General features: G+C 35.2%; 1 protein-coding gene across 1 annotated transcript; it reads right to left on the bottom strand.

Annotated features, from left to right (window-relative positions):
• Positions 1-231: 231 nt before the first annotated feature.
• On the bottom strand, positions 232-7,516 carry LOC131042827 (disease resistance protein RPV1-like). Its single transcript, XM_059217408.1, has 7 exons — positions 7,152-7,516; positions 6,325-7,015; positions 3,126-3,185; positions 2,682-2,948; positions 2,045-2,579; positions 1,106-1,806; positions 232-1,023 (listed from the first exon to the last, which is right to left on the bottom strand). The coding sequence occupies exons 1-7, from the start codon at positions 7,514-7,516 to the stop codon at positions 232-234; spliced, it is 3,411 nt and encodes a 1,136-aa protein (XP_059073391.1).
• Between the last annotated feature and the right edge of the window lie 4,673 nt (positions 7,517-12,189).

The raw sequence follows: 12,189 nt of genomic DNA, 5'->3' as shown, positions 1-12,189 counted from the left end.
TATTTGTTTCTCTGTGTCATCAAGAGGGAACGCACATCATTTGTAACAATAAAACAAGACAACTTGTTGACAGCTTTACCAAATATAGACACAAGCACAGTCCTTTGCTTCTTTGGCAGGAACTTGGCTGCTTTGCAGCACTTGTTTCATATAGGGAACATCTTCGACCTAAATATAAATATACCAAATTTCAATTACATAATGTAATATTACTTCAATGATTTACTGGCTCTAATATTTAGGCAGTAAAAGTGGCAATAAGCTGTGAAAAGCCTCAGCTAGTCTCTGCTCTTCCCCTCTTAAGAGTAAACCTTTCTCCACTTCTTTGCACTCTCCTTTGTCCTCTTCTGTGTCCTCTGCACTGTCCTCATCTGTCATCGTCAACTCATCTGTACTATCCTCTTCTTCGCCCTCCTCTGCACTGTCCTCTTCTCTTGTCGACATCTCCTCTTCTTCGCCCTCCTCTGCACTGTCGTCTTCTCTTGTCGACAGCTCCTCTTCAGTTTCCTCTTCTTCGCCGTCTTCGTCGCCCTGATCTCTTGTCGAGAACTCGGCTGTCGTTGGGAAGTCCTCTGTAATGTTGTCTTCTTCGTACTGTTCTATCGAGAACTCAGATGGTACTGAGAACTCCTCTGTAGTGTCTCCTTCTTTGTCCTCTCCTGCGTACTCTGCCTCATGACGTGTTCCTATTGTGATCTTCTCTGCAGTGAGCCATGCCCATTTATTGGAACGTTGTGTGCAGAAAACTATCCATACCCATTTGCCCTGGTACAGCCACGTTGAACGTATCTCCCAGCCATTACAACATATGGAGATTTGTTTTAAAGAAACACAATTTATAACAAAACAGAGAATAAGGGCATCGCCATTGGAGAAACTCCTCTGCACAAGTTCTGGATTGGAATCAAGTTTCTGGTTAGAAATGGAGTCAACCACATTGAGATTCGAGGAGAGTATGGAGTTTACAAGGGAGGCCGCATCAGGGACTGCCCGCGTACATATCATGATTTCATCTGGCCACTTCTGTAAATTCCTGGACAACATTCAGTCAAGGCACAATTACATAAAGATAATTGCAAATTTTTATTCTAGAAGCTATTAGTACCTGTATCGTTTGAATGCAGCGTTCAATATCTGATCCCCCGTTTGATCTGAGTTCCAGCGTCCTCAAATTTTCCATGCGCTCCAAACTTTCTATTCGGAGCATCTCCAAATTTTGTGCTTTCAATATTTCCAATCTTCTGCAATATTGTAAACCTTCAATATTCTCAACTCGGCCAAAATGTCCAAGTTGAAGTTCTCTGAGAGAAGTCAAATTTGCAAAGCTAGGAAGCTTATCCAACTCTTCACAGAAAAATATCATCAGCCATTCAAGGTTTGCTGGCAGTGCTTCGATCTCCTTTAATTCATCATTACAGGAAACTCGCAATCGCTCAAGGCGGGGACAACGGTCTTCAGAAGTCGAAATCTTGCGCACTTCTGTGGACACTAGTTCCATTGTCTTCAGGTTGTTCAATCCCCAAAAACCTACTTGACTAATTGGGCACTGAGTTATTGTTAAATGCTCTAAGTGAATAAGATGCCACACGGTTGGCAAATATTTCAGGTTGTCACAATGAGTAATGGTAAGATGAGTCAAGGAAGACATATTTGCAAGAGATAGCGGCAACCATTCTAGTATAGGACAATTATGAATTGTAAGATGAGTCAAGGAAGACAAACCTTCAAGAGATGGTGGTAAGCGTTTCAACTTGTGACAATAAGCAATGGACAGATGAGTCAAGGAAGATGAATCTTTAAGAGAATCTGGCAAACATTTCAATTTGTGACAATAAGCAATGGAGAGATGAGTCAATGAAGACAAATCTCCAAGAAAGGGCGGCAAACACTCTAGCTTGGGACAATTCCTAATTGTCAGATTAGTCAAGGAGATTAAATGTTCAAGAGAGGGGGGCAAAGTTCAGCTTGGGACAAGCATTAATTGTAAGACTAGTCAAGGAGATTAAATCTCGAAGTGATAACGGCATGTTTTTTAACTTCTTACTCCCTATCTCCATCTTTCGCAGCCTGCTGAGTTGGCCGATGTTAACTGGTAGTTCCCTTAAGCTCTCTATACCATCCAAATACAGTTCTGTCAAGGACGCCTGGTCTGCTATGTGGCGAGGCAACTCTTCCACTTGTTTGCAGTTAGAAAGTCTCAAAAACTCCAGCTTTGTGATGTGTTGGAAATCCTCTGACGTAAGCATTAGCTGATGACAAAAACCTAAGTTGAGATGTTGCAAGAGCATAAGCTTCCTAAAAGAAACTGGTAAGCCTGTTAATTTTTGGCAACCGAACATATCTAGATACTGCAGATTTCTCAAAGCGCCGAAACTGATGGGCAGAGAAAACAAGTCAGGGCAAAATAATTGCAAGTGCTCCAGTGATCGAAGATAACAAAATTCTTCTGGCAGAGCCAAAATATTATTATCTCCTTCAAGTACAATCCTTTTCAATTTCTTGAGACATCTTATTGAGTTTGGAAACCTTTGGAATTTGTAGCAATTAGAAATGATCAACTCTCTTAACTGCACAGGCGCCTGAAGCACAATTCCAGGTATAGAAACAATAAAACATACAGCAATCATTAACAAAATTCAACTAGATTTACTAGAGTTGAAAGGGGAAAGGGAAATACTCACATTGTTGTCAGCCTCCCACAGCTCTTCTAAGTGATGTTCCTTCTCCTCCCAAGGTTCATAGAGTTCTAAAACCCTCAAATTTTTCAATGAAAGTTGTGAGGGGAGATTTCTCTGCCCAATTTCAAACCAGCGAAGCCAGACCAGCTCTTTTGATATCTCACCAATTACCTGATTACAATGACCACCTCTAATAACAAAAATCTTTAGTCCAACTAAAGAGGGTGCAAGTGATAAAATTCCTTCATATGTATTATCAATGGGTTCATCCTGCGAGAAGCAACCATGAAATCCCTCAACTTCACTAATTAATCCATTTATAGAAAGGACTTTCCTCGCAGAATAGGAAATGCATGAAATATTCTAGTTAAAGACATAAAGCCAAAATCTGATGCATGCAATTAAAAGTACTGTAAACACAGAAACAAAGGACACAGACAAACATACCTGATAATGCCTGAACTCTCCCACTCGCTCTGCCATTATCCCTCGAATGACATTTGTTTTCTGGAAGGAGAAAAAAAAAGTATTAGATAATGAATAATAAATAGAATAAGTGTTAATTAGAGTTATGTATGTGTTACTTAGTGTTGATCATGTGTCAAAAGTCTTTACTATGTTTTCAATCAGTTTTTGTTAGCTATCATGTTAGGTTGCATGATTGCAGGCAGGGAGTTCGTGAGCTTCTAAAGCTTAAATTGTAATCTCTTTGTTGAATGATGTGAGTGGTACACGTAGTAATTCCGTTTTCTATCTTGATATTTGAACTGTCAGATTATAGTCGATTAGTGAATGTTGTGGTGTTCACTATCAAGATTGTAGACATTATATCGTGGTTTAACACAGAGTCTTCAGATTATAGTCGATTAGTGAATGTTGTGGTGTTCACTATTAAGATTGTAGACATTATATATATCGTGGTTTAACATAGAGTGGCCCTAAAACTTTTCAATTTTTTAACCAATTATAAAGGAGGCAATACCAAGCATGAAGTCTTCCCTATCTTGAAGGAGGCAACACCAAGCATGAAGTCTTCCCTATCTTGGACATCCAAATTCATCTATTAATCAAAATGGAAGAAAATGAAAGTATCAAGAATTATTTGTTCATAATTAAAACAAGTTTCTAATAGCAATTTAATTATCATTTCATGAATATGCAAATGATATTCAAGACGAAGATAGTCCAACTTCATGGAATGTTCTTAAGGAATACATTGTAATTACAAAAATTATAAATTAACAAGATGATGTTTAAAGTGGATTGATATTACTACTCTATTAAGTAGCGAATAATTAAGAAAATCAAAGTGATTAATCAAGACACTAATCAAGTATAAGGACTATTCTTTAATGGTTCTATTCTCCTCTAAATTTTAATGAAGCTAAGAATAATAAAGAATGGATACTTTTTATTCAAGAATCTAATGTTAATTCTATTATGAAAAATGACATTGAGGACTAACAAAATTATGTACGAATAAAAATTTATAGGCTTACAATGGTTGTCCAAGTCTATGTTTAATGATGATGATAGTATTGATAAATTTGAAGTTATAATTGTAGTAAAAAGGTGTCGTAAAAGGAGGGAATATATTATAAAGAAACACTTGTATCTACAGCTAAAATGGACATCATTAGACTTATTATTGTAATTGCAACTAGTTATAATGGGGATCTATACCAAATTGATGTTAAGTTAACATTTTTAATGGTAGTTCAAAACAAGAAATCTATCTTGTTCAACCTAAAGATTTTCAAAACTAGGAAGAAAAACATCTTGTATGCTAGTTAAAGAAATAATTTTATGACCATAAATATGCTTCAAAGGTCATGGTTAATGTAATAATTGCCAACTTCTTTCCAGCAAGGCTTTATTGAATGCATTTTAGTGATCCAAATTTGACATTAAAAAAAATGTTGCTTTGATTTTATTGTATGTTAAAGATTTAATCATATTAAGAAGTGCTACATATTCATTATGAAGTCAAGGGAGATCCATTATATGAATTTGAGATGAATGATCTTGGAAAGATGCATTATTTATTGAGAATTGAAGTGTAGAGGGAAGATGGTAAGAGATTGATTACTCAAATTATGCAAAGAAATTTGTCCAAAGTATCATTATGCATGATTGCAAATTAGATCTTTGACTTAAGAAAGAGATGTTATGTTTCCCACTGATGATGCAACAAAAGAAACAAATGGCACTTTGTATAGACAATTGGTCAAATTTTCAAACTAATAAACTTGTGAGACTCATTGGAGGGTAGTTAAAAAAAAAAAATTTACACTTACAATGAACCATTAACTTTGTATTTGAATATAATAACCATTTTAATGTTTAATTATTTAGATTCTAATTAGCTAGAGGTGATTTAGATGATGAAAAATTCACCCCTAATTATTATTCAATATGATAATAAAAATTATTTTTTAGAGTAGCAAGAAGAAAATAACTATTTTGTTATTCTTTATTAAATCCAAATATAAACAATATGCAGTAAGACTTGGCAATTTATTTAGGTGAGGTGTATTCTTTAAGATATGGGTGAAAGAGAAAAAAAGGAGTAACACCTATCAACTATGGGAATAAAAATTTAATTAAATTGACACACAATCTAATGTATCATGCTACATTACAAAATATTTAAATTCAAAATTGATTTGTAAGAGATAATATTTAATAAAAAGAGATAGAGACGGTATATTGTAACACAAACTACAACATCAATAATTTATTTAGTAACCCTATAGGAAAGATAAATTTTGTACAATATAGGGATATGCTAAGTGTCTTACAAAAATTTAGTTATTCATTAAGGAGGAGCTCTAGAATAATAACTAACCTTTTGAATGTTAAGTAGGTGTCAACTAGAGGTGTAGATGTGTCACTAAATATTGTAGATGTGTAAAAAGAGTTAGTGTTTTTTGAGTCAACTCTAATTAATTGTTTGGTTAGGATGTGTGTTTGTAGGTAGTTATTGAGCATCAGTAAAGATATAAAATTGCAATATCTTTATTGAATAAATATAAGCATCATGCAATAGTTTAGCTTTTTCTTAAAATATTTGTGATCAACATATATAAAGGTGAATAGGTAACATAATAACCAAATACACTTGTGGGACTGTCATTTTGATAAATAGTTAATTGGGAAAACAATAAACTTCTTATATAAATGTATGCTTATAAAAAGAAAATTTCATTTCCATTGAAAATTGACATAATAAAGAAAGTATTAACCTTACCTCCATTTTTTAACCAGCATTGATAATTTGTTGGGATAACCAAAGTCGATAGGGTGAACTTTGATTTGCAATTTCCCTTCCTAAATCTCTTAAATGGTCATGCATTGTTATACAATTCTCATTGTCCAACTCAACTAAACACTTATTTTGGAGCCTTTCCCAACTATGTAGACCACTCCACCCTGAACCATTCCATATTTCAATTGCCAAATTATTTTTCTCCCCAATAAAGAAACAAGCAGTGTCTAGGAACATCTCTTTCTCTTCAGTATCAAGGGCATCATAACTTACTTTGATTCTTTTTTTTATATCAACATGCAATATTCTTGAAATCTTATGCAACAAAGATTCCCAATGTTCCCTACGAGACTCTCCATATAGTTGTCCCCCAAATACCTTAAGAGACAAGGGTAATCCATTGCAAACCTTTACAAACTCTTTAACAAGCTCATCAAATCCATTTGGAGGATAAGATTGTAAGAAAGCATGCCAACAAAAAATCTGCTTTCCAAAAGATGAATCAAGTGCTTTCATTTTATATATAGAGAATATACCCCAAGATCTAAGAACTTCACGCTCTCGTGTTGTAACAATAATGAGACTACCCCCTCCAAGACTTTCTTTTACAGGCAAAAGAGCATCCAATTGATCATTGTGATCCACGTCATCAAAAACAACGAGCACCCTAATAGATCTCAAATGTCTAGTAAGAGTTTCCTTACCTTCCTCTATATTGTCAAATGTTTCATTTTGGACACCAAGGTCTTTGAGGAGTTGAATCTGCTTTTTATACAATAGACCACTGGCTGCACTATCTCTAACATCAAAAATAAAACTGCATCTGTACATGGATGATAATGTTCTGTTGTATAACTCTTTGGCAAGCGTGGTTTTGCCAGAACCACCCATTCCCCAGATTCCCACAATTTGTACATCCTTATCACCTCTGGCAGATTGGAGTGTGGTCAGCTCAAAGTCTTGCACTATTTCTTTCAGCCCGACAGGATGTTTTGCAACCGTCAATGGCACATTGTGTTTTTCTTTCAAAACACGATTTACAATATTTTTCAGCAGTCTCAACTCATCGCTGCAAAAGTGAAAGCATTGAAAAATCAAAAAAATGGGATGCTTATTCTGCAATGCCTAAGTTAAATTACATATACATGAAAAGGAATGCAGTTATGTTAAAATAAGGAGGCCGAATGTGTGGCACAGGCACTTACTGTTTATTTCTTATGATTTCACCAGAGTAAAATGAGACGGTATGGAGTGCATCCTTCCACTCCTGAAGTTTTTCTAGGCCGTATCTGCTCTTGCGTTCATGTTCCTCAAACGCCTTAGCATACATTCCTTTGCCTTGATCTACCCATCTGAGATCAGTAGGCTCTACATGGTAGAAGATGGGAATAATTGGAACGCCAGATTTAAGCATAAATTTCAGCTCTGCCAAGCACCAGGGGGATTCTGCATAGCTCTTGGAAAAAATAGCAATATTAAGCAAAGCGCTGGCCATTGCTGCTTCTATTGTTCGGGGCAAGAAATCACCATATTCCAACTCCTCTGAATCCAAAAAAACTGAGAGTGCCATACCAGTGAGGATACTATAGAGAACGCTAGCCAAGGTGCATTTGACGTCTGGTCCACGATGATTGATGAATACATCGTAGGACGGTTTTTTTATGATTTTTGAGGCACAAGTATATTCAGATGGCGCGACACCGTTAAAAGCGGTTGAAGTAGATGCCATTTGATCATCAAGGTGAAAGGCAATAAAATTAAAAAGGAAAGAAAGAAATGGAAGCTGGGAAAGACATAGCGCTACGCATTCGCAAAAGAGGAGACTAACCGTACACTGAGCGACTATTGCGCAATTCTTATAATTTATTTTCTGCGGATTTTGTGATCATCGTCGCTTTTGTTTTTTAGACCCAACAAGAGGACAGATCTGTTGCTCTTTGGTACTTTTGTCCTCGATGACAAGAAAGAAAAAGGTGATGTGTTGGCATACACGGACATACTGACTTGGCTGACGTGTTAAGTGTTTTTAAAACATGTTCTTTGGAGCCATGTTGGTGACACGATAGCTCTGACTTTGCATTTATGTTAATGACATCTTTGGTTTAAAATTGCTACGGTTTAAAGGGCATATTCCTCATGATACTTATTGTATCGAACAAGTTAATGTTTTTCTTGGAAGTTGCATTTGGCGTTTCATTTGTTTTGGTTTGGAGTCCGTCAAACCCTAACGCCGTGTGAGTCACAGTGCCGCTGGAGCTACAGAGCTCGAATCAGTTACAGAGAATGGTGCGAACAATGGTTTCATTCAAAAGATTAACGGTTGACTGGTTAGTTTATTTGTTCAGTTTGCGTTTAACAGGTATGGTTCTTGAAACACATGATTTAAGAGATTCTGTTTACCTTGGTTCGAATTTTTTAGTTATGCAAAATAAAAATAAGGAAGTGGTTGTGCTTTATTTTTGTTTTTCATGACTGGGAAATTAAAATGTCTTCCATTTCTACTGTTTCCGTTGCACAGTTAGAATCAGTTATTTGTTTTTCAGTTTACAAATCTTGTAAGTTAACAGGTTATTTAAGATGAAAACGGGATTCTTTCTGTGTGTGCATAAAACAGTTTGACAAATCAGTCTGTGAGAAGAAAAACGGAGAAACACAGTGCCATAGTTTGAGTGTGAACAAAGTGCTAACATTAAAACAGAGAAATACAGTGACGTGTTTTGAGTGTGAACAAAGTGGTAGCATTAAACTGCCGTAGTTTACCAGAACCAGCCGAGGGTTTCTTGAGAATCAATACTCTGTTTTTGTTACAGAGTATATGAGGCTTCATTGATTTGAAACCATATTGTTCAGTGTTTATTGATTTGAAATCATACAGTACAGAGTATTTGAGGGTTTGTTGATTTGAAATCATATTGTTCAGGGTTTGTTGATTTGAAATCATACTGTTCAGAGTATATGAGATTTTATTGATTTGAAACTATATTTTCAGAGATTGGATAGTGTTGAAGAATATTATTGCAAAATTTTCATATGTACAGACTGATAAAATATTCTCGCTCCAATCCCTGATGGTTTTGTGACTGCAAGAATAAAATGCATGCATAAAATCACCAGTGGTTGTAGCTCGAGTTGAAATATACATTGAGAAGAAGAGGGGTTGGTGCTCCTTGAGGCCTTGTGGTTTCTAAAACATGTGAACTGAGTTGGTGCTCTTTTTGAATTAATATAAGGGATCTTCCGAGTGGTTTTTCTACCCCAAGAGGGTTTTCCACTCATGCAAAATATTGTGTTATGTTGCATTGTCGTGTTTCATTCTGTTTACTAGTGTATGCTCTGATACATCATTTTTAGTCCTCTTTATCTCATACTCTGTTTAGTTGGATGTATGTAATGCAATATTGAAAGTATTTTTAATGTTTCAAGTTTGTGTAATATGTTAATACTATTTTGTTAAACAAGGTCTGAATCAGATGTTTTAGTTGGTTCAATGATATACTTTATGCTGCATTAATGTATTCCTTCAAAGTGTTAAGTCTCAGCCATCTGTTCACACTGTGAATTAAAATTGTCAAGGTCCATAAAAGTATAACTCGTTAAAAAATTTGTCACACTCTGATTCACCCCCCCCCTCTCAAAGTGTTTTCCACTTCCAACAAGTGGTATCAGAGCATAGGGTCCCTCATATAGGTCTGTCCTAGGGATTGTTCCTGGTCACTTGGAAGTTTGTTTTATGCCTCAAACTCAGGAAGGTGCTTCACTTTCAAGAGCTCCTCTTTTTGATGGAACTGATTATGTGTTCTGGAAAATTAGGATGGAAACTTATCTCATTTCAGTTGATCTTAATGTGTGGAATATTGTGATCACAAAATATACAGTTCCTTCCATTATTCCTACTGATCCTGATGATAAAACTAAGTATGAGTTAAATGTCAGAGCCAAGCATGCTCTCTTATGTGGTCTCACTAAAGATGTTTTTGTTAAAGTCATGCATTGTTCTTCTGCTTATGATATTTGGAAAAAACTTGAAACCATTTATCAAGGGGATGCTAAGGTTAAGGAGTCTAAAATCCTTACACTCAAAAATCAGTTTGAATCCTTAAGAATGAAAGAAGATGAAACAGTAGCAAGTTATTTTCTTAGAGTTGATGAAATAGTTAATTCCAGAAAGGGTCTTGGTGAAGATGTTGAAGAAAAGGAGGTTGTCAATAAAGTGATTAGAACCTTGTTACCCAAGTTTGAAACTAAGGTTTCAACCTTAGAAGAAAAGAAAAGTTTTTCTACCATGACACTTGATAACCTTCAAAGCATTCTTATTGCCTATGAGATGAGGATAGGTAATAATCCTTCTTCTTCAAAAGAAACAGCTTTTAAAGTAGAAAAGAAAGAAGAACCTGATAGTGACTCTGAACTTTCAAATGCTATAGAAGCCCTTTTTGTTAGAAAACTAAAAAAGAAATATAAGGGCAAATTACCTTTTAAGTGCTTTAATTGTGGCAAAGCTGGACACTTTGCTGCTCAATGTCCTCTAAGTGATCAAAACAGCGAAGAGGAAAAACCAGAAAAATTCTACAAAAAGAAAATGTGGAATCCTAAAAGAAGATTTAATACCTTCAAGAAAAAGAAGAGTCTTTTTACTAAAGAAGACTCTGGAAATGAATCAGATGATTCACCTTGTGAAGGTGATGAAACTCTATTTATGGCAGAATTAGAAGATGTAACTAGCAAAACAAAAAATGAATTTGAAGATCTAGATCAAGGAGAAATAGATCTTGAAGGAGAATTGTTGTGTGCCTTAAAAGAAATAAAGAGGTTAAAGAAACTTGCAGCCTCACATGAAAATTCAAATCAGATTTTACAAGTTGAGTTAAATGATGCTAATTTAGTGACTTCAAACTTGAAGTCCCTTCTTGAAGAAAGAGAAAAGAAAATTGAAACATTAGAACAACAGTCCACAAAACTTCAAAAACAAATTGAACAGTATGAAAGTACAATACATCTAAATGATATCTTGAGCAAGCAAAAATTGCATAAAGATTTGGCTGGTTTAGGGTTTGATAAAGCTGAATCATCAAGACAGAACACTAAGCCTGCAACTAGAAAATCATTTCAGACTTATAACAGAACAAAACCTTTTAGGTTTGACTTCTTTTATGGATACTGTTTCTATTGCAATAGGTTTGGTCATAAGGTTAATACTTGCAGATTTCTGCAGCAAAGATCTCCTATGTTTGGGTACAATCAAGGATATGACTTTCCAAAAACAGTAAAGTGTAATAAGTGTAACACTTTTGGGCATACTACTATACAGTGCAAAACAAAGGCAAGTCCTAATAAAATATGGAAACCTAAGTTTGTACCTAGTATTGAGCAATCAATGATAGTGCAAACTGCATTTTTCTCAAATAAGAAATCTTTATGGGTGTTGGACAGTGGCTGTTCACACCATATGACAGGAGATAGAAATAAATTTCTGCATCTTGAAGACTTTAATGGTGGCTTTGTACGCTTTGGGGATAATTCAGGAGCTTATGTACGAGGTAAAGGTACATTATTGCTAAATGATGATACTCCTATTCATGATGTGTACTTTGTTGAAGGGTTAAAGCACAATTTATTGAGTGTCAGTCAAATTTGTGATAGTGGTTACAGTGTATCTTTTAGTTCTCAAGACTGTACTATCATAAATAAATCTGGTAAAATTGTTGCTACTGGTTTGGGAACAATTGGCAATGTCTATAGTCTTCTTGATTCCACTGACTATGAGAATAATGAAGGCATTTGTCTTATGGGTCAAATAGAAGAAAATTGGTTATGGCATAAACGCCTAGGACATATAAATTTTGACAATCTGGTTAGAATCAGTAAAAATCAGAATGTTAGAGGTTTGCCTATTTTGAATAAACCATTTAATTCAGTTTGTAAAGCATGTTTGAAAGGAAAGCAAACAAAAGTGTCTTTCAAACCTAAAGAACATTCTTCTACTAGACCATTACAGCTTGTTCACATAGACTTATGTGGTCCTACAAGGACACAGTCTATAAATGGTGAAAAATATTTTATGCTTTTTGTTGATGACTATACCAGAATGGTATGGGTCACTTTCCTTAAACACAAATCTGAAGCATTTGATAGGTTTAAGATTTTCAGAAAAATGGTTGAACGAGAATCTGATCTAAAGTTGAAATGCTTGAGATCAGACAAGGGTGGTGAATTCACTTCACAAGAATTCATTGATTACTGTGA

This window comes from Cryptomeria japonica, chromosome 3 (assembly GCF_030272615.1).
Source record: "Cryptomeria japonica chromosome 3, Sugi_1.0, whole genome shotgun sequence".
In the NCBI taxonomy this organism is placed as follows: Eukaryota; Viridiplantae; Streptophyta; class Pinopsida; order Cupressales; family Cupressaceae; genus Cryptomeria; species Cryptomeria japonica.
This window is presented reverse-complemented; position numbering and strand designations above follow the sequence as displayed.